At 43.9% G+C, this 26,859-nt stretch overlaps 1 protein-coding gene and 2 long non-coding RNA genes across 8 annotated transcripts; all 3 read right to left on the reverse strand.

Moving 5' to 3' along the window:
• Positions 1–5,300: 5,300 nt before the first annotated feature.
• LOC136462708 (uncharacterized protein C23H3.12c-like) lies at positions 5,301–10,506 on the reverse strand. Of its 2 annotated transcripts, XM_066461766.1 has the most exons (8): positions 10,145–10,506; positions 9,988–10,052; positions 9,796–9,894; positions 8,240–8,287; positions 8,071–8,140; positions 7,727–7,798; positions 6,973–7,095; positions 5,301–5,948 (listed from the first exon to the last, which is right to left on the reverse strand). In XM_066461766.1, the coding sequence occupies exons 1-8, from the start codon at positions 10,331–10,333 to the stop codon at positions 5,805–5,807; spliced, it is 810 nt and encodes a 269-aa protein (XP_066317863.1). In that variant the 5' UTR covers positions 10,334–10,506; the 3' UTR covers positions 5,301–5,804. The 2 variants fall into 2 exon arrangements, with proteins under 2 accessions (XP_066317863.1, XP_066317864.1); XM_066461767.1 differs by lacking the exon at positions 5,301–5,948 and having other exon boundaries at positions 6,989–7,122.
• Positions 10,507–11,124: 618 nt separating this feature from the next.
• Positions 11,125–20,258, reverse strand: LOC136466653 (uncharacterized). Of its 5 annotated transcripts, none has more exons than XR_010761401.1 (8): positions 20,065–20,258; positions 17,432–17,510; positions 15,440–15,588; positions 14,607–14,720; positions 13,734–14,339; positions 11,569–11,648; positions 11,223–11,476; positions 11,125–11,139 (listed from the first exon to the last, which is right to left on the reverse strand). It is a non-coding gene; the product is annotated as an uncharacterized lncRNA (long non-coding RNA). The 5 variants fall into 5 exon arrangements; XR_010761399.1 differs by lacking the exon at positions 20,065–20,258 and having other exon boundaries at positions 13,734–13,859; positions 14,226–14,339; positions 17,432–17,802; XR_010761400.1 differs by lacking the exon at positions 20,065–20,258 and having other exon boundaries at positions 13,734–13,859; positions 17,432–17,802.
• LOC136466656 (uncharacterized) lies at positions 19,440–20,057 on the reverse strand. Its single transcript, XR_010761403.1, has 2 exons — positions 19,804–20,057; positions 19,440–19,700 (listed from the first exon to the last, which is right to left on the reverse strand). It is a non-coding gene; the product is annotated as an uncharacterized lncRNA (long non-coding RNA).
• Positions 20,259–26,859: the final 6,601 nt, after the last annotated feature.

A 26,859-nucleotide genomic window follows, 5' to 3' on the forward strand; every position in this document is an offset into this window, starting at 1 on the left:
AAACAAATAACTCTTTATGCGTGAAGTTATGGCAAGACATTGGGCACACGAACAAATAGCTAACATCATCTCAAGAAAAGTACCCGTCGTAGCAATCGGGGAAGGAGATTATAGCATCTCGGACCAATAGGCTTAGTGGGCCAGCAACAGTCAAGCTAACCAGGCCTGGCCCAGAATGCGCATTTTTGCTTCCCTTTTCTAGTCAATCAAAATCAACTGGACCGGACCTTTTTTTCTGATAAGGACCATAGTGAGATTGAGATATGCATGAAAGGAAGCAGTAAGATTCTGGTCCAGAAACAGGGGAAAACACATAATAATAACGGTTAGACGTTGCACAAGGGAACAACATATTTGTATAATATATCTCATTATTTTAAATTATGGCTACAACGGAATTAACTTACAAACACTGTCAAGTAATTATTCGACTAACAGTAAGAACTATGCTTGGATTATGCGATGCAGATCTAAAAACTTCATGGTTTTTGTAACACCCCAGGTGTTTGTCACCAGTTAAGCAATGGGTTTAAGCTCAACCTTGACATGTTAAGTGGTGATGGAGATGTTAGGTCAAACATATGAAAATGAGCCACCACTTAAACTTGGACCATGCACCATTGCTTACATGTTGTCTTTTCTAAAAAGTATGCTTGAGTAATGCTGGATGTACTTGTTTCATGTGTCTCGCATCAATATCTATCTATATTGATCCATGGAAAAGTTTCATGAAGTTTGGAATCAAAAAGTCACATGAAATGATAAGTCATATCTTTGCATGAATTGCTTTATCAAGTGGATGGAAACCTATGAAGTCAACCAAACCTTGGTACCTTACTCAAACAACTCTACTTGCACTCATGAACAAAAGTTATGAAGGGTTCATGTTGAGCAGGTGGCCAGAAAATGCTCCAATAGATCAAAAAGGGTGATTTAAGCTTTATAGTGATGCTACTTTGACTTGGTTTGAACTGCAGCTTAGAGTGTTTGCATGGCAGTGGAACCTAAATAAAAGTTGGATTCCATGTTATGTACAACAAACTTTATGTTTGGACCAAGAGCTAGATCAGCTTGTAAGCAAGTCAAACCGAGGCTCAAACTTTGAATCAGCAGCTGTTTTCAGCACTTGAAATTTGGCTAAGTATGGATGACTGAATGCATGGTTTCAGTTTTCGTGTACCCCACTTTGGAACCTTCTATCTCCCAAACTATGCCTAATTAGACTTTGAAGCTTTAATAAAAGTTGGAGCTGGTATGTAGATCTACAACTTTTATTGATAGAGTTTTTGCTAACTCGTCGTGGTTTAGGAGTTACAGAGGCACGAAGTATGGGTTTCAGTGGTATGTTTGAGGTAGAATTGGAAATTTGATTTTGATGAACAGCAATGTCCACCATGCAGACCATGCAGGCTGCTCGCGCCTCGCTGCCACCTTGCCGTGCTTAAGTCCAGGACCGGCACCCTGCCCTCTCCATTCTCCCTCTCCCTCTCTTCTCTACCTCTCCCTGCCAGCGCCATGGCCGAGCTGGGCAAGACGCCGCTGCTGCTGGCGTTTCTCTCCCTCTCCTCCTCCTCCCTCCAGCTGCTCTGCCCGCCGCTGCTGGCCATAGCAGGACCGCAGCCAGCCACCGTGGCCTCGCCTCATCGCGCCTCGCCGTCCTCTGCACCGAGCCCAGTCGGCCGCAGCTGGGAGTTGCCGAGCCCAGCCAGCCGTGGCCTGGCCACGGCGTCATCAGGCCGGCTGTCAACACACCTCGTCGACCAGAGCACCTCGACCTTGGCCTGCTCCTCCCCGGCGAACAGCCCGGCCACCTCCCCGGTGACCTCCCCGACCGCAGCCGTCGTTTCCCTGCATCCAGCGTCCAGAGGAAGAAGAAGAGGGAGTAAATCGGAAATAGAAGCTTTTTCATGTGTTCACTTTGCATAAATACCAGACACATATATTTACAGATATAGGCTTAGTTCGTTTCTGAGATCTCCAGGGTTCCGAATGCAAAAGTATTTTTCCTTTTTCGTTTTAATCTTTTCTTTTACAGATTTCTGTGCTGAACTTGGGAAAATCATAATAAATCATAGAAAATTCGTAAAATAGTAAATAAGGACTTTTTGGAATCCTTGTGAAATTGTCTATGCAGTAGATCTATAATATTTCATATTTTAGTTTAAAGTTTTAGCTGTGAAAATAAATTTATGCATCTAGGTTTTCAATTCTAGTTGTATTTGTCTTTTTCATAACTGCAGTTGTAGGGCTCCAAATGAAGTGAAATTTTTGTGGCATGCTACTCATATGATGTTTGATGTGTGGTAAAAATTTCATGGTCATTGGTTGCTACATGAGTGAGTTATTGGTTTATCTTGCTCTCACATGATTTCTTGCTTTAGCAACTTGTCTTTTTCATAGAGGTTGCTATACATATTCAAATGGAGTGAAATTTGTACAGTAGACTATTGAGAGGATATGTGAGCCACTGTAATTTTTGTAGAATTTATTGTATACTTTTGGTATATGTTCATTAAGTCACCTTGTTATCTAAAATAAATTAAGAAATGCATTAAAAGAATTTATTTGGTCATGGACACTAGGTTTTTTGGTGTTCTTTAGTCATGTGTGACATGTTGGTAAAGTTGGTTTTGCCTAATTATGTGTTTGCAACATAAGTTAATATTTATTTTCTTGCAAATGTGGTTTATGGACAGATCTGGGAACCTAGCAAAGTTCTTCATGATAATGTGCTTTGTTGTGAAACTTGTTTATACAAAAGTTGTAGATAATTTATGTATCTAGCTGCTGTTAAAATTTGGTATCATTTGGCTAAGTAGTGTTTGAGTTACAACTGTTTAAAGTTAGAATACTGGATTTGTTGCTCTCTGTTTTGTATGAACCAGTTTCCGTAAAGGTATAATTTCGACCTACTTAACTTGAGAATCATGCTGTGATGGTTATAGATGAAATGTAGATAATTTCATAAGCTTTCCAAAATGTCTTCTTGCAAGTCATTTGGATTTGTGTAACTCCAGTTATAGCTAAATCTTGTAGCTGATGTTTGCATGTCCAGAAATTGGCAGATTCCAATTATAGTGTTTGCTTGTATATTGTTAAGTGTGACTTATGCTTTGAATGATGACTGAGTTAGAGCACTTGAGATCTTGGAAAACTTGTGTCATGCTTGGTGTTGTCGTCTTCTTTGCCATCTTAGCATGATAGATTGTGTGATGTTTAAGTTAAGCACCGCAAAGTACTTAAGTGTGTTAGTGTAAACTATGCTTGTCTTCCTTGCTATTTTATGATGCGTCTTATGGTACTATTCTTCATATTTATGCACTTGTATATTGCATCTCATCTAGGTACGCTAGATGCACCACGTGAAGGATACGATGTTGGAGCCAAACCCGAAGATTTGGTTTGGTGGATATATCCCGAAGATGAAAGGACTAAGCAAGTGCCAGGACCGAAGGTGTCACCAAGACGGTGCAAGCTAACTGAACTGACTTATGTCGGATCCCAGGCAAGCCCCGGAGCATTCTAAGTCTCCCATGTTTTTACAAATATCTTGAGTGTCTTTTATTGTTGATGATGCATTAAGTATAGGAATTGGTTGGAACCAATTGTTGCATTATATCCTTACCTTGTCCAGATAAAATCCTGTGAATCCTAATTAAGTGTAGGATCGAATGATGCTTAGCTATGCATAGACCGGTAGAAGTCGGGTGATTTCCTGTCACCTACGAGATGTAGGATGAGCTCTGGTCATGGTTGGCTATATTTGCTATCGTAAAAAAGAACCATGTGTTAATAATGAAAAGAGACCGGACGGGATGACGGTAGTGCAGCAACAAGGCATGGAGGTCTTGGATGTGAATCTATCCACGTCTGTGTCGTTTAAGGACCGATACGCTGTACGTCCTCATGTCATGTTGAACGCAGCCTAACACTTAGCTGGCCGGATAAGTCGTTCCGACCGCGAAACCGAGTAGCTCAACTCAGGCCGGGATCCGCGGAGGTTGGATGCATTTTGGAGGTAGTAAGGATGTGCGAAGAGCCATTGACATAAGTCCAAAGGGAGTCAAGTGCTTAAAATCCTGCACTTCCTGGCAGAGTGGTTCTATGAGAATGCAGGGCGGCCCGGACCCGCGTCTTTTCTTTTATTTTTCTCCTGAGTTGTACCAAAGGTGACTCGTTTGTGACCCTGACGGGGGGAAGCAGGGTTTGTGTTAGGAATACCCCTCCAGCTGGATAGAATCGATTCGAGTCGCCGTCTCTCCCGGATAGTGAGAACTTGACTGAGCAGCGGCAACGTAGATTCACTAAATTTAAAGATATGGTTAAATGATGATGACGATGATAATGACAATGAGTCATGAAATACCTGATATGGTTATTATTGTTTGTAACTTAATCAAGTGATTGATTAGTACAGGTGCTAATATAGAGGGTAGGTAATGGCTAAGAGTCACTGCTAGTACAGGTGAATAATGCTAATGGTTACTCAAGCTTTTACGCAAAAAGGTTGTCCAGCCAGATCCACTAAATTAAGCTATGCATGATCCTTGGTGTCATTTGTTTTGATTTTCGACGGGTAAGTCTGGCTGAGTACATTCGAGTACTCAGGGTTTATCCCACCATGTTGCAGGTGAAGTTCTCGGCCTGTTGAAGATGGTGGCTAACCGTCGGTGGGCTCGGTGATTCTATAGTTACTTCTCGTCTATATGCTTTTGTCGGATGATGTCACTTATGCTAGCAATGTATTTGGACTTATATTAATGTAATCATTTGAAAGGTATGTTGTTTTCAATAATCGGTTTTGAAACCTAAACTTTGACTATTATTTATGAATCCATTTGTAATACTATTTCCGCTGTAACTCTGCATATGTGATGTGTATTTGCTTAATCACGCGATCTTGGTTGTGATATTGATTTACCGAGGTCTTTCGGGACACTCGGCGGACTACCGGGTTTATATAAGTGAAAATATGTGCGTGTCAACGTTTTAGCGGGGATAGCCGTACTTGATCTTGTATAAATTGGGCGGTTCTGTTACAGTTTTTGCAACGCTTTGTTTCTAGCATGGACAAATTTTCCAGGTAGACATCCATGGCATGGTTTCTCTGGTGATTTCGAGATACTGTGGACAGTTCTTGGCTGGAGATGGTGGTTAGCCCCATCCTGAATTGATCCAATCTCACCGAAATCGTCGCACTTCAAATTAAGAAGATAACAAATATATAGTAGAATACAACGCTGTGATGCCGGTAGAAATCAATCAAGCTACATCGGTCCAGATATGAAGCTAGTCATACATTTGCGCAGAAAAAGCACCTCAGAGATCAAAGCTTTAGAATCCCTCCAAAACGAGAAGATTATGCATTAGATCCCAGTACAAGATTCAAATACAACCAAAGATAGATTGGGAGCCATAAACCGAAAAAAAAAACTTTCCGGATGGTCAATCTTAATTCTCAACCCTACTCTTGTATTTGTCGTTCATTGATCCCAGCTAAATAATTCTGACGGGGGTTGGAGAGGAAGTAGGCAGCTAGCAAAATGACAACTGCATCTCTATTTACACGGTGGGAACAACTGCCCTGGGCTTCAACAGTTTCGTATGTCCTCTTAGTTTCTGAGATCATTGCACTAGTGGCAGACTGGTTTGATACATAACAAGAAAAACTGAAGCTATTTAAAAGAACTCCTCGTTTGACCGCCAATTGTTAGTGGGTCCATGCAACTCTTGTACCCTTAATCTTGATCTCACTAGCAGAAGAATTTTACCGTATAAACCTCAGAGAAACAATCTGGATATGGTTACGGAAGATCCCTGTACTTGAGAACATCGATCTTGTCCAAATCATACTCCTGGCATATACTCAAAATGGTATCACAGTCCAAACCTTCATCCAAGTTTTTACTCTCAAGAAACCTGTCAAGCTTTTCTGATGGACGCAGCTTCTGTTCATGGAAAAAAACACATTAACTAAGTAGAAATGCAGGGAATAGAAGTAATTGAAATCTAGCGATTTCATTTAAAACACACCCACACCCGAACAGCCCTTTGTTCCGCCACCTCTCTCAGAGAACATGTATTGCACACGCAATATGATTTACCGTACAATACAAAACATGGATATATGCAGGTTTGTTTGCCATTGGCTTTGCAATCATTTCATAAAAGATTGGGAGCTGATGTGGCCCATGTAATCTTCACTTATACCAGAAAGGCAAATTTATACTAGTTCGAGTACAGCACGGTAGTATGTTACTCATTTGTACTACCTCCCAGCAAGGTAGTATGTTTACTCATTTGTGCATATTCTAAGAGGCATGAACACATTTAAAAAGGTGGCTCATTGGGAACATTTGAATACAGAACTACAGCCAAATCAATGCAACAGCCTAAGATGCTCCCATGGCATAATCTGACAAATGCTTCATTGAGATTTCATCCAGGCCTGCCCGACACGATTGCATTACGTTAAGTGATAGGACCTCAGTGAAAGAAGATACGCGATTAGGTGGAATGAATTCTCTTTTGCTGTAGGCTGTACTTATACAACAGTGAGTGTACATGCAAGGAAAGAATCAAAGCTATCCTCCTAATGTCCTCTAATCTAGCCTAATTAATAGTCTATAAAAGTACATGCAGACATGATCTGCTATTAGTGCCAGTAATGACTGAGATAGGAAGACCAGTAATGGCTAGGATAATGACATTCTAAGTTCTAACACTCAGTTTACCAACAGTGTTGAAGTATCTAACTTATATGGTTATTATGTTCCATCTAAAATGCAAGATTTTATATTTGATCAGAAATGACACCATTAAGGAGCAGAAACCATGTTAGTTCAATTAGCAGGTGAAGTTTCAAAAGATGATCAAAATTCCAGTTACCCATTACATTGCCTCATTGCAAAGCTGCCCCAAGGATGCAACAAAATGAAAGTCTTACTCATATGTAAAGTTGTGGCAACCTACCCAAGGAGAATACCGTGCATTTTCACTGGGGTTATCATCCTTTACTGAATTAATCTTCTCATTCTCAAGGACTTTCCACTGATCTGAGCAGTCAGAAACTAATAACTGGAGCCTCTCACTTCCCTATACCAAAATAAACATCAGGCAAACCTAAGAAGAAACAACAAACAAATACCAATTGTGTCATCATCTGGATGTCTGTATAGTATCTAACATATTAGACTGGTAAATTGAAGAACTTCTATCAAACAGAAAACATTTGCGCAATTTAGGGGGTCTTTCACTTCACAAAACTGAGGGTATAATCCGCATGGACTCAAAAGGCAGAAATTAAGAAAACATGGTGCATAGTTGGCAAATCAATGAGTACCATAAACTTGACCTGCGGGGGGTAAGACGGCCCCCGGGCATTGCCTGGTAGAGAAGATCTCTCACGCAGATCAAGAAAACCCCCGAACCTCCGCCCCTGCACCCTTACACGGGACCGTTCACCATGTAAGTTGGTTCGGAACCACCGTGCTTTGAGTGAGTCGGACGAGGGGTTTTTTTTTTACCCAGGCCACGTAAATCCGCTCCCACTGGGAGTCGAACCCGGGTCACTGGGGTGCCATCCGGCCGCTCTAGCCATTCGGCCAAGAGTCCGTTGGCAAAATCAATGAGTACCATAACAAATGACAATGAAAAACAGTTCACACAGAATTTATTTAAAAGTGGAGCCAAAATCTTGTAAGACTAATTGGATGATTTCACAAACCTGTAGAGCTCTCCAATGAGAATAAGCACGAAATAGCACCCAAAAGAATGGTATGTTTGGTAACGGTAGTACCTGCAATCGGAAAAAAAAAACAAGTAGAAGACAGGTGCATCATGTTATAGCCCATAAAGTTAACACCACTTGTACAAGTATGTAAACTTGAAAACTGTGCAATAATGAAGGATACAGTCACATCCTTTGACCCTTAGCCAAAACTTGACACAGTAAAATTAGCAATAAATCTAAAACGATAATATCTGAAGAGAACATTAAATCCTCCAACTGACAGAATTGTTTTGAATTACTAGTTGAAACCACCACCCAAAAAATGATTGTAAACCTACCGTGAAAACACTAGTAACTGGAAGCAAACAAACTGAGCCATACAGAAATTTCTTGTGAACTGACGCACCCCTGGTTGTCAGAAACAATGCACAAGCAAAAGGGTCAGAAAATATACTGATTAAACTAGACAATGCACAATGTGTGCATTTAAAGGCATCAAGCATTCACCTAACAGCAATATGCCGCAACCGTCGACGCACAAGACGAGAATTTATGCTGCATAAGAGATTGCAATTTAGAATTTAACAAGCATATATAAATATAAGTGAAGGTGTGCGAGTACAGAAAAGTGCTGGCCAACCGTGTTGGCAACTGGCAGCCAGAAGACTTTGGCATGTGATGCTTGGTAGTACCATAGTGGTTTTTAAATATTTTCTTTTGAGGGCAATGACTCTTAAAGCTCATATGCTAACTTCTAAATCCCGTCAAGCATATCATTAGTACTGCATACATGAGGGTACACAATTACAAACAAAGACAATGATTGAAAATGATATGACAAATGACTCATTTCTCTGCTCTTGGGGTAATATACTGTAAAACAAGCATAGTATACACAACAAATAAGAAGGCATAAGCACAGAAGTAATGTTTACCACACAGTTACTCTATTTAGCAAAGTAAAGATGCTGACTTATCTGCTTACAAAGAGTCATATGAATACCCTAAAGCCTTAAGTAAATAAATTATTAACTCGCAACTAACATTCTCCAAACAATTTGCAGATAAACACATAGATTGTAAATTGCAAATACTTATAACTAACACCATTTTGAGCTCCAAAACCAAGAAAATTAAATGACATCTACAGCCTGTTCATCAAAATTGCTATCAGGCATGTCCTGTGAGATGCCAACACCAAATGAGTATGCTAGACTTTCAGTTGCAGGTTTCCATGCAGTTGTGGACGTGTATTACCGAAGCTATCTTTTACGAGAAAACAGCACTTAAGGTTACTCTGTTATTACCGAAGCTATTAGTTTGGCTGTCTTCGGAGGGTGAGATAGAGAATGAGGCAACCTCACGAGAAGTAAACATAAAAACTAAGAGCCTCTTCGGAGGGCGAGTCCAGTCTATCTCTGCCTATACTACTCCATAATCTATCCACATTCCACAAATCCAGCCATATTAGTATACGTTTATCCTCGATCAAGCACACCCAAAAGTCATAATAACAGTGTAGTAAGAAAAAACACAGATTACAATCATGGAGAAAACAAATAGACAAGCAACCACTGACTGAGTATGCACATTCCTACACACAAATAGCCATTGACCGCCAACATAAACCAATGCCAAGGCATATCCAGCAAAACCCAGTGTGTGTTGCAACTCTTGAGACCAGATGGACAGATTGTTGAGATTTTAAGGAAGTTAGAGCACAAGGTCATCGTACATAAGTAGGAAAACCCACACTAGGAAACAGGGTCACATTGGTATGGTTTCTTTTACCCTGTTATGTTACTTCATTAGTGTTATTCATTGCGGACAATGTACATATGCTAAGCCTATGGCAATGGCAATTGCTCTAACAACTAATATTGGGTACTGAAATCCCCAGAAAGCTGAGGACATTTTGTCAGGATGCGTTAATGCAACAACAGCTGCACCTTCTTCCCATTTAAACAACAGGGAAAAAAAGAAGAAGAGATGTCTACTAAATACACACGGGCTTCTGCCAAGAGAAGTGGAAATGCAGAGATTATCACATCAGCACAACTGACCTCGCCGGATGCACGATCTCGAGCGCGCTCACGTCCTTGGTAACGGACTTCAGGAGCACCTCCGACGGCCTCACCCGGGAGAGTAGCTTCAGCCCGAAGCTGCAACAAACAGAAAACAGACAGCGCATAAGCCCAACGACCCGGCATCATTTCGCCATCTCCAAATCAATCCCAGCCGAGCCTTGAACTCACCTATGGATCCGGCTCTTCATCGACCCCTCCCGCGCGCTCCCGAACCCGATCCACGCCCTGTTCATCTGCACATCCAAACCAATCCATCAGAAAACCCAAATGCGGGCGACGCCACGGGTACCCGCGCGAGCGTGGCTGTGGGGTGGGGGGCGGGCACCTTGTCAGCGACAAAGTCGACGACGGCCTCGGCCTTCTCCGGCGCCGTGCGGCCCCCGGAGGAGATGCCGCGCCAGAGATCCCTCAGAGTCAGCGGCGGCGGAAGGGCGCCATCGGCAGCGGAGGCGCGCGGGAGGGCGAAGCACCAGGCGCGGCCCTTGACGGGGAAGACGACGACGCGGGCCTGCATCGCGCGGCACGGCGCGGCGAGGTGGGAGTGGGAGTGGGAGCAACCGAGCAAGGGCAGGGGGCACGGCGCGGGAGGCGGCGGCGTGGGGCGGTGGTGGCGACTGCCGACTGGCGAGGCGGAGCGCACTGAGACTTGGAGGAGGAGGCGGAGGTGAGTCAGACGGAATTTTTAACTTTTTGCCAGACTCCTCCGTGGGACAGTTTTGTACGCGTTCCTAGGCGCAGTTTAGTCGTCGAAAATTTTAGCAAAACGACACGGTAGCATTTTCGTTGTTATTTGATAATTAGTATCCAATCATTCTCGTGGATTTCGTCTAAACTGTATAATTAGTTTTATTTTTTATTTATATTTAATACTTCGTACATGCATCAAAGATTCGATGTGACGAAGAATCTTAAAAAATTTAGCGGTTTGGAGGGGAACTAAACAAGCCCCTACTAAATTACCGTTAGGAACCTCCTGCGTTCTCACCACTTTAATAGATACTAGTGGATTGGCACGCGATTCCGCGCGCTCGCGGGTAGCACGTTCAGAGGTTATATAGGCTTATTGAAATATATTACAGGGATAAGTATTTTATAGTAGGAAAGCTATATACGGTAGCTGATCTCTAAGCCGGTGTATACAAATAGTTGTCTTCGGTGGTAGTAGCGCTGCCGATGTGTGGTGGTGCTGGTGAAGGTCTGGTGATAGGCGATGCATGATGATGCTGATGTACATCATTCTTCTGTTGCATTCATCCAATCCCAGCGGTTGCCTGCTAGGCTCGACGTTTCTGTCTGCAGTCTGGTTGAGATGTATTTTTGCTGAAAGCATAGGCATCAATTGTTTCTGAATACGTGAGGTAGCGGTAGTAGATGGGACACATAGCTAGATGTTAGAAGCATACCTTGTTGGTTTCGTTGTATCCATGCAGCTTTTGCACGTTTTTGTGGTAGTAGTCTATGGTAAGGGTTAGTTCGTACAGTGGATCGCATAGTTCCTGTGACTGTGGTATATGAGCTGCTGCCTGTCTAAACTCGGTTGGAAGAGATGAGATTAACTGGTGTATGAGGTCGGCATTAGTTTTGACCAGATGGTTGGGGCGATGACTTGAGGCCCCTGGCTGTCATCCCACCCATCCAGGAAACCAATGAGCAGCGCCTATACATGACGAATACCACACAACAGCGATTAAGTTCATATGACAATCTCAGGATAACATGTAAGAAAGGCAAATGAAGAGGATAACTCACCCAAAGGATGAACTGAACTTGGAAGGTGTTCTCTACAGGATTGAGAAAGTGTTGCTCCTAGATCAGCAAGGGAGCCCAACCTAGAAATATAGACATATCATAATTGGATTGGAAAATAGCATGGAGATCTAAACAGTAGAATTGTTTTGTTGTGTGATGAAGTCGATAAATACAGGATAATACCTCTGAAGGCCATTTAAGGTTTGGGTGGTTCAGTAAATAAAGTTTGTGCGGAGCACTCTAAAAATAAATGCTTCAGGGTGGTAAGGTGTAGAAATAACACATTAAAATGAAAAAGGGAAATTCCATATAGAAAACAGGGGAAAAACAAGTATGAACCTGTCAGTCATTTTTCCTTTGAAGGTCATTATAATACCGAATGGGTGCTATACTGCAATTTCATTTTTTAAAAGAAGGGACTAATAGACAATACATCCATGTGTAGAGTAAAAAATATTTGTAATTATAATCATCAGGACTAACAATAGGCAAGCACATCTATATCTGCGTTATGTAAATATGCCATGTCAATAAGCTACAACAAATCAGTTAATATTTGGTCAACTGAACATGTGGATGTGGGAAGCTAATCAGTCACCTAACTTGGAAGGCTTAGCAGCATGCTTCCTATTGTCCCGCTGACCATGTATATATTTGATTGTCAAATAAACAGAAGGATAAATAGATGGAATATTGATTAAACTAAGCTGAAGACATTTGCACAATCTGAGGTGCTAAACTCTTCTACATCTACCCCATGATGTTTAAAAAGCTAGTTATCTTTCTATTGTACTGAAGCTTTCTTCATTTACAGTTATAAAATAATAGTCTACTAATCATGTATGTGCTTATTTATGGGATCAGAGGTCAATAAATCTTAATAATTTGAATGTGCTCATCTACAATTGCCCCCAAGTAGCCACAATACAGCTGTAATTTTCTTATATGTAATTTATTTAGTGTCAATGTTAGAATAGACTTCATACTTTACCTGAGTAAGATAGATCTTTAGACAGTATATTGCTAAAAAAGATGGGAAATTTTAGCAGATATAATGGGAAATTTACAAGCAGCAGCTGCTTTTCGTATAGTGAACTGTGAGAATTTTGGCTACAGCAGTGTTGCTTTTAAGAACACCCGAACAAGCCGAGTAATAATGCATAGTGGTAGTATCTTGCCTGGGAACGTACTATATTGGTAAGCATAAATGGTTGATAGAACTACATGAAAATAGGCATTGCAATAGAAATACACGTGGAATTTGGGTAGCATAAATGAATGGTAGAAGTACAAGAATGTAGCTGTAGATTTTCTATAGTCCTCTTATCTTCTTCTATGAGTAGTAGCTGATCATGCCTTGAAATTACATAGGTCATAATGCGTAGCAAAAGAGTTGTCAACGCATTTGTTGAGACCACTATGTTTGGAGTCATCCATGGCTGAAATTACCTCTTTGGCCAAGTATCTATGACTAAGATTGGTTTGGCAAGTGTTACTGTGCTGTATTAAAAGCCCTGTACATGGTACTGATTTTTTGCTTCCAACATTTCCAAAGGAAGTGTAGCCTAAATGTTGAGTAAAAACCATTGCACCAGAACTATGCAACTCGGTTTGGATGGTGCTAAGTGAGCTGAAAGCACAACTCATATGTCAAACGAGCTGTAGCCTGAATGTTATAAGGTGTACTAAACTGGGTATCTTTGATGATGAAACACATGGTTTACCACTGTGCATATAGAGTAGGGAGAGGTGAATTTTACAATCCTATGACATAAAGGCTACGAATCTGACAAAGAGAACCACACTGTAATTTTAATTCTAGTGTACTTTGAGCTCACTCTATTCCTCTTTGTTGTACCAAGCATTCGATGAGGTGATATGAAAATGTCAATGAAAACTAAGGTACCTATTATCAGAAAACTAAACATTCTTAAGATTTAGTTGGGATTAATCCAGTCCTTTTCATAGAAAAATAGTTTTGGAGCAAAGAAGATTTGATTTGAACATAATTTGTGCGGTTGTGCTATTATATGTGATATGGTTAAGCCATGGCACAACCTTCAACTGGACTCTAGGACGGAAGGCTTACTGAAATAAGACAAGCAGTATACAGATGATGCTAAGTAGCATCAAATTTAAGAATTATACAGATTGGAAATTCTCACCTTGAATTCTTCGGAAGTGAGCTTTGAGATTTATACAAATTGGAAATTGTCACCTCCAATATGGACACGATATGTGTTATCAGAGGAAAGTGGCTGCAGAATGTCCAAAAAAGCTAACTGTTCTATCTGTACCAAATGGCAAAAAAATAAGATCATAAAAAGCGAGGCCATAAAAAATAGCTACGAGCAGGAGAAAGCTCTCAGTTATATTACGACAGGCAGATGGAATTCCAAGAATTGAGAAGGAAAGAAAAAAATATGGCACACTGATTAACCATTCGGGAACAATAACTGCATAGAAATTATCTTGTATTGATAAAGCCCAGGGGCATAGCACTGGTCTTCATCAACTGATAAAGCCCAACTCAGACAAGAAATGATCAGTCCCGTGCAGCAATACATGTGTAACAAAACAGTGCATTGAACCGTGAGGAGGTGTGGGTCAAAAACCAAAGGACAGAGCAAGACGTAGGATCTGAAAGAATATTTTACCTCCTTCTCATGAGCAGCACCAGCTAGTAACTTTCCATCCAAAGAGAAGTGACAGCAAATAAACAATCTTGTTGTCACCCGTACGGTTGGTACCAACTTTATTCAAAGAAATGCCTAAAGAATTAAAAGTGGGGTCATGTGAGTCGTTGATAGTGGCCAGGGTGGTAAACCGTAAGGTACTTCCCTTCATGATAGAAATTTGTTAAATTACCCTACACGTACACCTTCTAACAATTTTCGTGTGTAAGCACATTTATTCTGAGGCTATAACACCTAGGGCCTGTTTGGAACGCAGGAATTTCACAGGAATTGCGCAGGAAATTTTATAGGAATCAGTTCATTTTCACAGAAAAAAATCCCGCGTTCCAAACAGGCCCTTACCATTTACGCACTCTGGATTGAGCTATGAAGACCCTTATTCACAGGAAAAAATCCCGCGTTCCCAGCCTTGATTGTCGTCGTCTGAGGTGTCCATTGAGGAATTGTTAGAAGTGTCTGCACAGATGTAAACATGTTGTGAGGCTGATGATGTTGATAAGTAAACGGCTAAGGTTGTGCAAATTAAATTTAGAGATTAGGCTTTTGTAGAGTAGGCCAATAATAGGGTTATAAGTCGCCTCCTGCATAGGGATAAGTACATATGGAATGTGTGGTCACTGGAAGTGTGAACGACATCAGAAGAGTTGCAATACTGCTGAGCAATAAGTTACAGAGGCAGTAATGCGCAAGCCTAAAGCACTAAAGTCATCGTTTTTTTAGAGGTTACCATAGCAGTAAGGCAGAACCTTAAATTGCTATTCTCATCGCTTTTTTAAAAGGTACCATTAGAACATGACTCCTTAAAACACATTAGAACCATTCTTAGGCTCCTCAATCTTGGTACCAACCAGATCAAGAAGGTCCCTTTGAGGGTTGTTTATGGATATCTATTTCATGCAACCACGTAATATTTCAAGCAAATGGAAGGTCATAACAAAATAAGAAAAACTGTGTAGAAGATAAAGAAAAAGCAGGTGTGTCACTAATCACTTTCTGGAGAGCTGATTTTTTCACAAGGGCTTGACATGTTATTAACGATGTCATTCTAGCTTGCGCCGAAAGCGTAAAACCTGATGATCTCAAGAACGGAGAATTCGTAACAAGGCCATGTGACGCTGACAGGAACTCTACGAAATAAGAGCCTGTGAAGAATTATAATGGAGAGAAGCACATACCTTTCATTTCTAGATTTTTCACTTTGTTGTTGCGAAATCCTCCACCAGACCACCAACAACTTATTTTCATAAGCTGGAACCCGAGTTTGCTTTAGCCCCAAATGAGAAAACATAGTGATACAGGCATGGAAAAATTCTGAGGCGCATCACTGTATAGGAACAAACTAAGATTAGTTATAACTGATTATTTGTCTAAATTATGGCGCCAGTGCAGAGTTCTGAACATTTCGAGTTTCAGCACCGAATTAAAAAACTAATCCAGCAAACATATGCATCCCTTCCGGACTAACTTGTATACATGCATACAATTTAGGCATAGATTTCTTTGATCTATACTTGTTAAAATATGTTTTGCCAGACATCCAAATATGTTTCGTTTGACGCTGCAATGGCTTATGAGATTCCAAGTCTGCATTAATGCCTTTTCTGTATGCACTGGAAATGTAAAAACAATATCCATTAAAAAAAACTCAACTGGTCAATTCCTGAATATTGTTTGTTGTGTTGGAAAAAATGAAATAGCTAAGAACTGATTAATCATTGGTTTTGATTATGTGAACGGTACTCTATGAAGCATGTGCAGTGACTTTAGGACGCCCATTCAACCAGAAAAACACACCCAGTGCATAGAAATAGATATAAATTTGCATCACCAGAAAAAAGAATAAGTCGAGGCTGCAGAGCCCTAAAATTGCATTGCTAAATTAGCAGTTCATGCAGAACTGTTTGGTTGCAGAAGGATTGGCTAATTATTTATGTAGTAACAATTTATTTTAGGCTCAAAGTCGACTGGAAAGCATGTAATTGCGTAACTCAAACTTAAACAATTGGTCTAACCATTTGAGGTCGTCTGATGAACTAAGTATGGACTAACAATTTATTGCGTAACAAGCAAAGTATTGCATCAATAATCCAACATATGTAGTACAAAATCCACACCGGTGCGTAGTGGAATCCTAAGCCAGGATAGTAACGTGAAGAGAGGCAGAGGAAGACCGAAGTTGACTTGGGTAGAGGCAATAAAAGGAGACTTGAAAGGATGGAATATACCCAAAGACTTAGCCTTAGATAGGAGTGCTTGGAAAACAACTATTCACGTGCCTGAACCTTGATTGCTTCTGCTGGGTTTCAACTCTAGCCTACCCCAACTTGTTTGGGATTTAAAGGCTTTGTTGTTGTTGTTGTTGTTGAAAGATCACTTTGCAACATAAAAGGGAGAATAATGCTTTGCTAATGCCATGGATCCGCAGAGACGGAACAAAGAGATCTATTTTCATTACATGGCAACCAAAGCATGGACATATTAGCAATTCAGACACATGATTCATAGGAAACATCTGTCAGCTCAGGAAAGACCATAGAAGAATGGTAGCAGGACAAGACCAAAACTACTAACCATGTGAGAGAAACACCAAGTTAGGACATTGCGGCAGAATTCAGCAAGACAATTGTCACTTTTAAGAACATTGTGCTTCCTCTGGGATACTAAGCCACTATTTTTTTCCCTGTAGCTTTACATTCAGGAACTTCTAATAAAAAAATGCATTGAAGCTAGAATTGCAGACACTAAAATTAACATATCCTAGATAGTATTAGTATGCTAAGCAGATGGTCCTTTTTTATAGCGGGAAAAGGATTTTTTTAGCCTGATAGTCGTACTTCTATTTGTGGTTAACAATGATCAAATAATGAGCCTAATTTCATTTGAAGCACTGTGGTTTGAATAGCTAATGAGCAGACCCTAGCAAATTTACAACATTACTTTTTAAAATCTCACAAAGTAGTCAAACAACATCCTATTCTGGTAACATAAGGTAACTTAGATCAATATAAGGAATCAAAACAGAACCCTTTTTTTCTAACCAGGAAAACAGCAGGGGAAGCCCCCACTGTTAGATGACATGAGACTGAATTTTTTGTACTTAGTATGAACACCATGCATTGAAAAGAAGCATTCCTTACTACAAATGAGGCATTAAGCAAGTTGCCAACCTGTAAATCAATCACCTTGTGCTTGCCGTCCCTAGCACAGTTTTCTCCGCGGACACCTTTTAGTCTGCACTGTTTTCATCTGACATCATATTTTAAAGGGAGGAGGGTCAGTCGAAAATGATAAAAAAGAAAAAGTAGCAGACTATCAGAAAAATTGGTTTCAAAAGGCTCTGAACCAATTAATCGCAGGAACTATCCTATCATAATGTGTTACAATGGGACAACATGAAAAAACAAAATGGATTATCTTGCAAGCAAAATTAAAAAAAATTCACAGTACTGTGTATGGTATAAAAGTCCCCAAATAAGTGCAATAGCTATTTAACATTCAGCAATAAATGGGCATATTTACAAAGGCTCAACACATATATGTATACCTTGCAGCAACAGTGCTTTGCAAAGGAAGCAGATTCAGCACAACCTGTGCACACATAAAAAAACAATTACATAAATTAGGCGGAACACATAAAATTAGTCAGAACAAATGAAATCATGTATTAACTGGTGCTAGAACAGATGGAGCCAGGTCGATGCTCTACGCTATTCATTTTAGGTCTTATTCGGTTGCACATCGCATAGTGCAATAAAAAAAGTGTACATGAACTGCCTCAATGTGAAATCAAAGTTTCAAAATTCATAAACTTGGGAACACACCTACAATCAAAAGTTGGCAGATATTTAGATATATCGGGAACAAAAAATGAATTTGAAATAAAAGCAGAAGAATTGAATAGTCGATTTTATACACCATAGTCAGGCAAAAATTGCACCTACACAAGATCCACTACAGACCATTAGCAGACTGACTAACTGTACAGAAATTGTTGTGAGACCAATAATTCAATGACCACATTACTTGTTAACAGTCCAATGCTGAGGATCCGAGCGGTCGCGTCGCCGGGAGCAGCTCGCGGTCGTCAAGCACAGGGAGTTAGGGTTTCGTGGAGCACACGCAGACCGGCGGGAGCAGTCAGCGCCGTGGGGCAGCCACACCGGCAGCCACCGGCGGTGCCTGCTAGCGTCGTGCCATGGTGGGGACGGCTGCCGCCGGGGTCCACGCGCGCCGCCGTGCACCAAACCGGCGGCGCCGTCGCCCAGGCAGCGCGCCGCGCGGTGAGGCGGCGGCTTTGGGGCCCGGCAGGCACACCGCGACGCCGGGGGAGAGGGAGAGGGAGAGGGAGAGGAGAGAGGAAGGGAAGACGGCGTCGGGAGCGGCCTAGGCGCCGTGGTGCGGGAAGACGTCGGGGTCGGGAAGAGTATGGGCCGAGGACGGAAGAAGCTGGAGTCCTAACTATATATTTGGGAGCTATGATTCTGTAGAGAAGCTAGGAGGGAACGGTCGTAACACAAGAAATCTGTGGAGAAGCTGGAGAAAGCCCACAGTGTAATCCGAAGCCGATTCTAGAAAATTCTTGCTGGGGGCCTGGGCCGTCGGATCGGGAGATCTAACGGTCAAAAAAATTTCTGCCGATGTGGACACGGCTTCCATCTCAGGAGCTAATGGGTTTTGTAACATAAAAGGGAGAATAATGCTTTGCTAATGCCATGGATCCGCAGAGACGGAACAAAGAGATCTATTTTCATTACATGGCAACCAAAGCATGGACATATTAGCAATTCAGACACATGATTCATAGGAAACATCTGTCAGCTCAGGAAAGACCATAGAAGAATGGTAGCAGGACAAGACCAAAACTACTAACCATGTGAGAGAAACACCAAGTTAGGACATTGCGGCAGAATTCAGCAAGACAATTGTCACTTTTAAGAACATTGTGCTTCCTCTGGGATACTAAGCCACTATTTTTTTTCCCTGAAGCTTTACATTCAGGACAACTTCTAATAAAAAAATGCATTGAAGCTAGAATTGCAGACACTAAAATTAACATATCCTAGATAGTATTAGTATGCTAAGCAGATGGTCCTTTTTTATAGCGGGAAAAGGAATTTTTTAGCCTGATAGTCGTACTTCTATTTGTGGTTAACAATGATCAAATAATGAGCCTAATTTCATTTGAAGCACTGTGGTTTGAATAGCTAATGAGCAGACCCTAGCAAATTTACAACATTACTTTCTAAAATCTCACAAAGGCGCATACATAGGTGCTGATTTGGGTACAGGACACTGCAGAAATGCGATGGTCGCAGCCAGAACGCACAGCACAGGTCGGAGACTGCAGACTACGGAGGTTCTAAATGGAGGATTGCCCTCAGGCAAGGAGAGGAGACCAAGCAGCACGGTGCAGCAGGAGCCAAATCGGTTACCAAACTGCAATCCACCAAAATAAAATACAGATTCACCAAATCAAATGTAGATCGACCAAATCAATCTAAAAACGCATCAATTAAAAGCATAAATGAGATGAACACACCCGCCCCGCGCCACAGCGCTGTTCGGCCGTTCCGCCTCCTCAAGCCACCACATGGTCGGTCCTGCCAGGGAGAGGTCCAGGAGGATGGCTCTTTCCACCCGTATGTCGGGGCCTAGAGGAAAAGGCGGAGCGAGGGGAGGTGAAGCGAGCGGGCCTCACGGGGCCAAGCTCGTTCGTTGCACGGCGCCGACATCGGACTGGGGAGAGGGGATCTGGAGGAGGAGGCATGGGAGGAAGTAGGAGAAGAAGACGGTGACGTACCGGCAGATGCAACCGCCGATCTGAGCCGCCGCCGCTAGGGTTTCGTCGAGCGCACGCGGACCGCCGGGAGGAGGCAACGCTGGGGGCACCCACGCCAGCGGCCAGCCGCCGTCGGGGCCTGATCGCGCCGCGCCGTGGCCGGGGACAACGACGGCCGGTGGCCACGCACGGCGCCGTGCCGCAGGCCGGGAGCACCGTCGCACCCCGCCAGCGCCTGGAGCAGTGAGCCAGCAGTGCTGGCACAGCCAGCACGCCGGGGGAGGAGGAGGGCGGCCGCTGCCGTGGCCCGCTCGCGCAGGTGGCCGTTGCCCTAGCCGCGTTGGGAGAGGTTAGGAGAGAGAGAGCGAAGAGGAGAGAGTGGAGGGGGAGAAAAGAAGCGTCGGAAGGAGAAGCAGAAGCTGGGTATATATTTGTTTCGCTGGATTCGGACGAGAAGCCAGAGAAGCTGAATAGAAGCAGAAGAATTGTAGGAGAAGCACGAGAAGCCGCTTCCCATCAAATCCGCTCCAAGCGATCTGGACCGTCCATCACAAGATCTAACGTGTGCGAAGATCTGGGGCGACGTGGAGGGTGGCTCCGGTCGAGGAGCTGGCCATCTTTTTGGCTTTTAAATGACACGCCAGGTGAACGTATCAGCGGCGTGGCAGCGAGCCTGAGGGTCCTGATTTGGCACGGGAAATGACCGATTTACTCATGCTACTTCTCTCCCTCCGTCCTCTGTCGTGTGGGCCCCACATGCCAGCTTCATCTTCGTTCTCCGACCATCACTTAGCAGCGACGGAAGGGGAGGAGCTCGTGCGCCCAGCTGCTGCGCTTGCTGGAGCCAAGGTCGAGCACATCAGAGCCGGGGAAGGAGCTGCGCACACCGTGCTCCTGGCGGCTTCCGCACCAGCGACTCAGGAGATGGCCTCCTCGCTCGCCGTTGTGTTCGGCATCGGCGCCTCGGCGCAAATGTGGGACCAGTGCCACGGGTGCGTGCGGTGCTGTGGTGTCACCCTGACCAGATGCGCTGCAATGCTGGCACGTCTGGCTCGACGAGCAACCCATGAGCAGTGGTCGGCGGTGATATGCCTGCCGTACCTTTGTCTCGGTGAATGCTCCCGATTCAGGGACCGCGCGTCGGCATCGCGGATGGCCTGGATCATCGCAGACGTGTTCCTGGCCATCGCGACGGAGCTCGGAAACGGACACCATCTTCTCGGACAACCTGGCGGCCGTGCTGTGCAAGTACAAGCACACGAGGAGAATCTCCTCAGGAGATGTATTATGTCGGGGCACCATCGGAGAACGTGGAGCAGGATATCATGCACTCGTGTGTCGTGCATCGCACTTCCTCTTTGCTCTCTGCTCGTCGCTTAAGCTGAGAGCACGCCCGCCATTGATGGACGCCAGGCAGGATCCACAACTGCCGCTTTATCCCAGCAATGGTCGCCATGGTGCCCACTGCCCAGGTACGACGATGTCCAAGCTGCTGCTGAGATGAGAACAGCGCGGCAAGTGCGGCTGAGCAGCTCGCCTGCGGCGAAGCTCATGTGTGCCGCGCTGGCGGAGTGGGCGTGCTGGCACGCGGCAGCTTGCGCACGGCACAGCTCGCCCGCAGCCCCTTGCGCGACCATGGCCAACTGCACGAGCTCCGACCTCGATTCGGGGGCAAGGGTATATCTGGGCACAAAGCCCGAGCCCGTGAGCCCGGCACGGAGCCCGCTATTTAGGCCCGGCCTGGCCCAAAGGTCAATGGGCCCAGGCTGGCACGGCACGGGGGTGCAGGCCGTGCTTGGGCCGCACCCTAGGCCCACAGGCCAGCACGGCACGGCCTGCAAAATAACGGCAGGCCTGTAGCGGCCCAACGGCAAGCAGGCCGGCGGCCACCGGCCCAAGAACTCCCCCCTCCTCCCCATATATAAACCGCGACCCCCCCGGCCCCCACCCCCACCCTAACCCTAACCCCATTCCCCTCCCAACCGCCGCCGCACTCGACACCCGCTCGGTCGCTCGTCGCTCTCGCTCGTCGCCACTCGCCTCCTCTCGTCGATCCATCTTCGCCGCCGGTGCGACCGTTGTCCTTGGATCCGGTGATATCGCCACCGCTCCATCACCTCTCCCTAAGTTCCCTGCTCCCTCAGTCCCTCTCCGTCTTCCTTTTTACTCCTTCTCCTCTGTTTGTCGATGAACATGTGAGTCCGCCTCCCCGTCTCTCTTCCGTCGTCGCTCGCCGTCCTTCTTAATCCTGTCTTGCCCTTGTGTGGCCCTCGTCTTCTCTGGCACCGGGCTCCGGTTGCGCAGGCAAGTCCATCCCCATTCGTAACCCTAACCCTAGCCCCTAGATCTATACGTTTCTCAGTGTTTTGATTCTGTTTTTGGGATCATTTTCTCATCCTTTTCTTCTTTTCATGTTCTTTTTCTTTGCAGGTCTGCTGCCGATGCCTCATCGTCAACTAGCCTTGGCGTAGACGGATGACGGGCAATGGCACCGCGGCCAAGCCGTAGCCGCGCACCGTTGAGGAACGGTGCTGGAGTTCAGCCATCCGCGGCCGAGGGCCCCATGGCGTGTGACCCGCAGGGCGACGATGCCATGTTCCCTGTGACTGGCGACGATGACTTGGTCGCGGCTGGGCTGTCCCTGGAGCGCGACGATGACGGCCGTGACCCCTTTGCGGTGTTTGATGACGCCACCCGCGGGACACAGCCGGCGATTGACGTCGATGCCATCGATGCAGGGGCAACGGGGACAGGGACGGTGGACTCCAACACCCACTTCAACAGCACTGGTGTTAATGGTAATGCTGATGGTAATGGTACTCGTACTCCTTCCTCTGGTGTTGTTTCTGGACTTGGTAAGCGCAAGTCTAAGTGCTAGGGTGACTTTGAGGAGGTTTATGAGAAGATTAATGGTGTCGATGTGCGTGTTAGAGCTATATATAAGATGTGTAGAACTGTGTTGAGTGCTAGATCTGCTGCTGGTACTGGTCACATTCTTAGGCACCAAAAATCTTGCAAACAGAAACTTGATAATGCTTCTAGGGTTCAGTCTCGACTAGCTTTTAATGCTGATGGGTCTTTGCATAATTGGAACTATGATCCTACTGTTGCTAGAACTGAACTGTGTAGATTGATTGCTAGGCTTGATCTTCCTCTTGGTTTTGGTGACACTGATGCATTTGAGGAATATATTAAAAATTCTCATAACCCAAGATTTGTTAGATCATCTAGAAGAACCACCACTAGAGATCTGGATAAGTTATTTGCTGAACGTCGTGCTATGATTAGGAACTATGCATGCTTCTGCATCTGTTGCTTTGACTTCTGACATATGGTCTGGTAATGCTAAAGAGGATTACATATCTGTTGTTGCTCACTATGTGAATGCTGATTGGGAATTGCAAAAGAAGATTGTTGGTCTTAGGTTGATTCAAGTTAAGCATTCTGGTGAAAACATTTTTGCTTCCATTGCATCTGTTGTTGAGGAATATGGCTTGGTTGATAAAATCTTTTCTATCACTTTAGATAATGCATCTTCTAATGCTAAGGCTATGGAAACTTTGACACCCATGTTTGCTGGTTATCTTGGTTGTGATCCTGCACCTGGTTACAGTCTTGTGCATCAACGCTGTGTTTGTCACATTATTAATCTGATAGTCAAATCTGGACTAAAAAGAATCAAACCTTATATAGAGGATTTTAGAACTGCAATTAATTTCTTGAACTCCTCTAATCAAAGAATTGCTATGTTTAGAAACTACTGTGAAGCTAATGGTATGAGACCTAGAAAATTTGGCTTAGACATGGATGTTAGATGGAATGCTACTTATCTCATGCTAAAACACTTGGTTCCTTATAGTGAAGTATTTTCTGTGTTCATAAATTCAAATTGTGGTTCTGCACTGTTGTCTCTAGCCCATTGGCACGTGGCTGGGAAAATATTGGAGTTCCTGGAAGTATTTATGACTCTACTGTTACACTGTCTGGTGTTTATTATCCTACCAGTCCTCTTGTGATGCACCATGTTCTGGAGATTGCAACCCATTTGCATGCATGTGAAAGGGATGTTAATCTTAGACCCTTTGTGTACCCTATGCAACATAAATTTCTTAAGTATTGGAAGGACATTCCTCTCTTATACTCATTTGCATTCATTCTTGACCCTAGAGCTAAGCTCAGAGGTATGCAAAGGGTCCTCCATTTACTTACTGAATATACTGGTACTAATTACACTACTTACTATACTGATTTGAAAACTGAGTTGCATAAAATGTTTGAGAAATATTTGAGAAAGTTTGGTGCAACCAGGTCACAAAGGGTTGCTGGTCCTACCCCACCCACTGGTAAGAGAAAACAGGCTTGGGGTAATTTTTGGAGGATCAGGTTTGCCTGGTCCTTCCAGTGGCACTGCCTGTTCTTCTTCTCACTCTACTGCTTCTGAACTTTCAAGCTATTTGGACAGCGACTGCATAACTGCTTATGAGGATGGTTTTGACATTCTTCTGTGGTGGAAGGACCACAAACTAACATATCCCATCATGGCTATTATGGCCAGAGATATCATGTCAGTTCCTGTTTCCACTTGTTCTTCACAGTCTTGTTTCAGCTTAGCAGGGAGGATCCTAGAAGAACGGCGTCGGAGCTTGAAACCAGAACATGTTGAGATGCTGACCTTGTTGAAGGACTGGGAGCTAGGAGAGAAGAGGGAACAACATGAAGCTGCTGATACCAAGGAAATTGAAGATGCATTCGAGAATCTGTTCCTGGATAAACCAGAAGGTGAAGATGATGCATCTGGTGGCTGAGAGTGGCATTGGTTGGCTGGGAGTGTTGGAGTACTTTTGTGTGAGTTGAGAGTGGATGTGTCCCTCACTCACTTGCTTAGTTTTCATTTGAACATTTGAACAATGGTCTGTAATAACTATGTAAGATTAAGACATTTTGAGCTAGCTGCACTCTTTTTTCCTGCCTAGGGTTTCTCACAAGGGTGAGTTTTACCTAGGTAGGTTTTTAATAAGGCAGCATTGCACAAAATAGCTCTTTTTGATATTTAAATCTGTTGTCTTCATCTTGCTGTTGCTGCTGTTTATTGCCTAAGTGTCCTAAATGGCTAAGTGTGAAAAAATTGTGTTGGTCAAAATTCATACTTATGTGTTCATGGTTGAAAAAATGGATTGAGATGTTTATTTGGAGGTGTTTTAGATTTAACGGGCTGTGGGCTGGCACGGCCTGCTATTTTTGCCGTGCCTCACGGGCCAGCACGGCACGAAAAATGGCCCACAGGCCCGTGCCTGGGCCGAAGGCCAGGCCCGCAGGCCGATGAGGCACGGCCCACAGGGCATGGCGTGCCTCCTTGGCCCAATAGCCATCGTGCCATGCCGGCCCATGACCGTGCCGTGCCGGGCCGGGCTGGCCTGATGCCCAGATATAGGCAAGGGAGGCAGCGGAGCTGTTGACAGCCAAAATTGTTCATTCCGTGAAGTTGTTAAAATGTGGAATGGACTTCATCATTGCGTTCCTCTCATCGAGACAGTAAAAAAACATATATGGAACATCAAATTCGAAGTCCAGATTAAGAAGTTATGCACCCGAAAAGATGCTCCTTTGTCGGGAGTTCCGACTGTCGGAAGTTCCGACAGGTGTCGTGATTTTCGGAAAGCCTAAAGAAATCTGCTCGGGAGTCTGAGGTTATCCCCACATCGAGAGTTCCGATAAAGTTCGGGAGTTACGACAAACCTAACAAAAAAAACCCTGTTCGGATCTGACCTTTTGGATTCCGATCCAAACTGTTCTAAATTCGTGGGAAACTTAGAAAATAAGGCTAGGAGAGGTTTCCTACTAGGATAAGACTACCCCCCCTCTCTATATATGAGAGGATCAGGGCCAATTGAGTTCTCATCTATCCAATTGACAAACAAATCAATCTACTACCTCTACTCCAACCCTTTTACTCTCTTCTCCAACCCCCATGCTGTTCGTCTCTTGATTCGACGACCAAGGATGGCGTCCTAGGTTTGTCGGCTGACCTAGGGCAACCCGGCGACGTCCTTGCCCTGATGGGGTCTCTCCCGGGTGAGAGCTTCGACGGTTTCTTTGCTAGTTTACTTGAAAACTAGCCGGTTTTTTGTCACGCAAGCACGTTAGTTATCATTTGGTGGTTTGCTTATAAACCTCTCCATTCTTCACCATGAAAGTGTGACATTATTGCTGTGTTCTTCGGTCCGTAGCGGCCCAGGCGTCCAAGGCCCTGTTGGTGTGTGATTTGGATCACTTCCGATGTCAACACACTTTTTGGCGACTCCGCTGGGGAAGATTGGTTCAGCTATCTCTTATAGACGATCTCTCTGACCTAGCCTTACTCCTCATTGATATATCTTCTCGTGCTTGCCATTACCGTTGTATTTGGCCTAAAAGGCCGATCGCATCTGGTTTGACCCCTTGTGATCTCGTTTGTGACTTTGCAACAAGTTACGCAGCTTATTGAAAATTTCAGCAAGGTGGTCAAGTTATAAACCATGGAGTACCAAGGTGTTGCATCACAATATTACTATAATCACCCCGAGATACAACTTGCAAATGCATCTTATGATTCCAATAGTTATTTTGCAAGTTCTATGAGCTCTCATGTTGGTGTTGCTAGCTGTAATGATACTAGATATGTTACATCGGCTAATACGTTTGTTAATGCTCATCATAATACACATCATGATTATGAATATTATGGTCAAGAGTCGATGTAAATTATAAATCCTTCGAGTTTTGATGCTACTAGCAACATACAACATGTAAATCATTATTCATCGGCTATAAGTTCAC

Source organism: Miscanthus floridulus, chromosome 7, assembly GCF_019320115.1.
Source record: "Miscanthus floridulus cultivar M001 chromosome 7, ASM1932011v1, whole genome shotgun sequence".
In the NCBI taxonomy this organism is placed as follows: Eukaryota; Viridiplantae; Streptophyta; class Magnoliopsida; order Poales; family Poaceae; genus Miscanthus; species Miscanthus floridulus.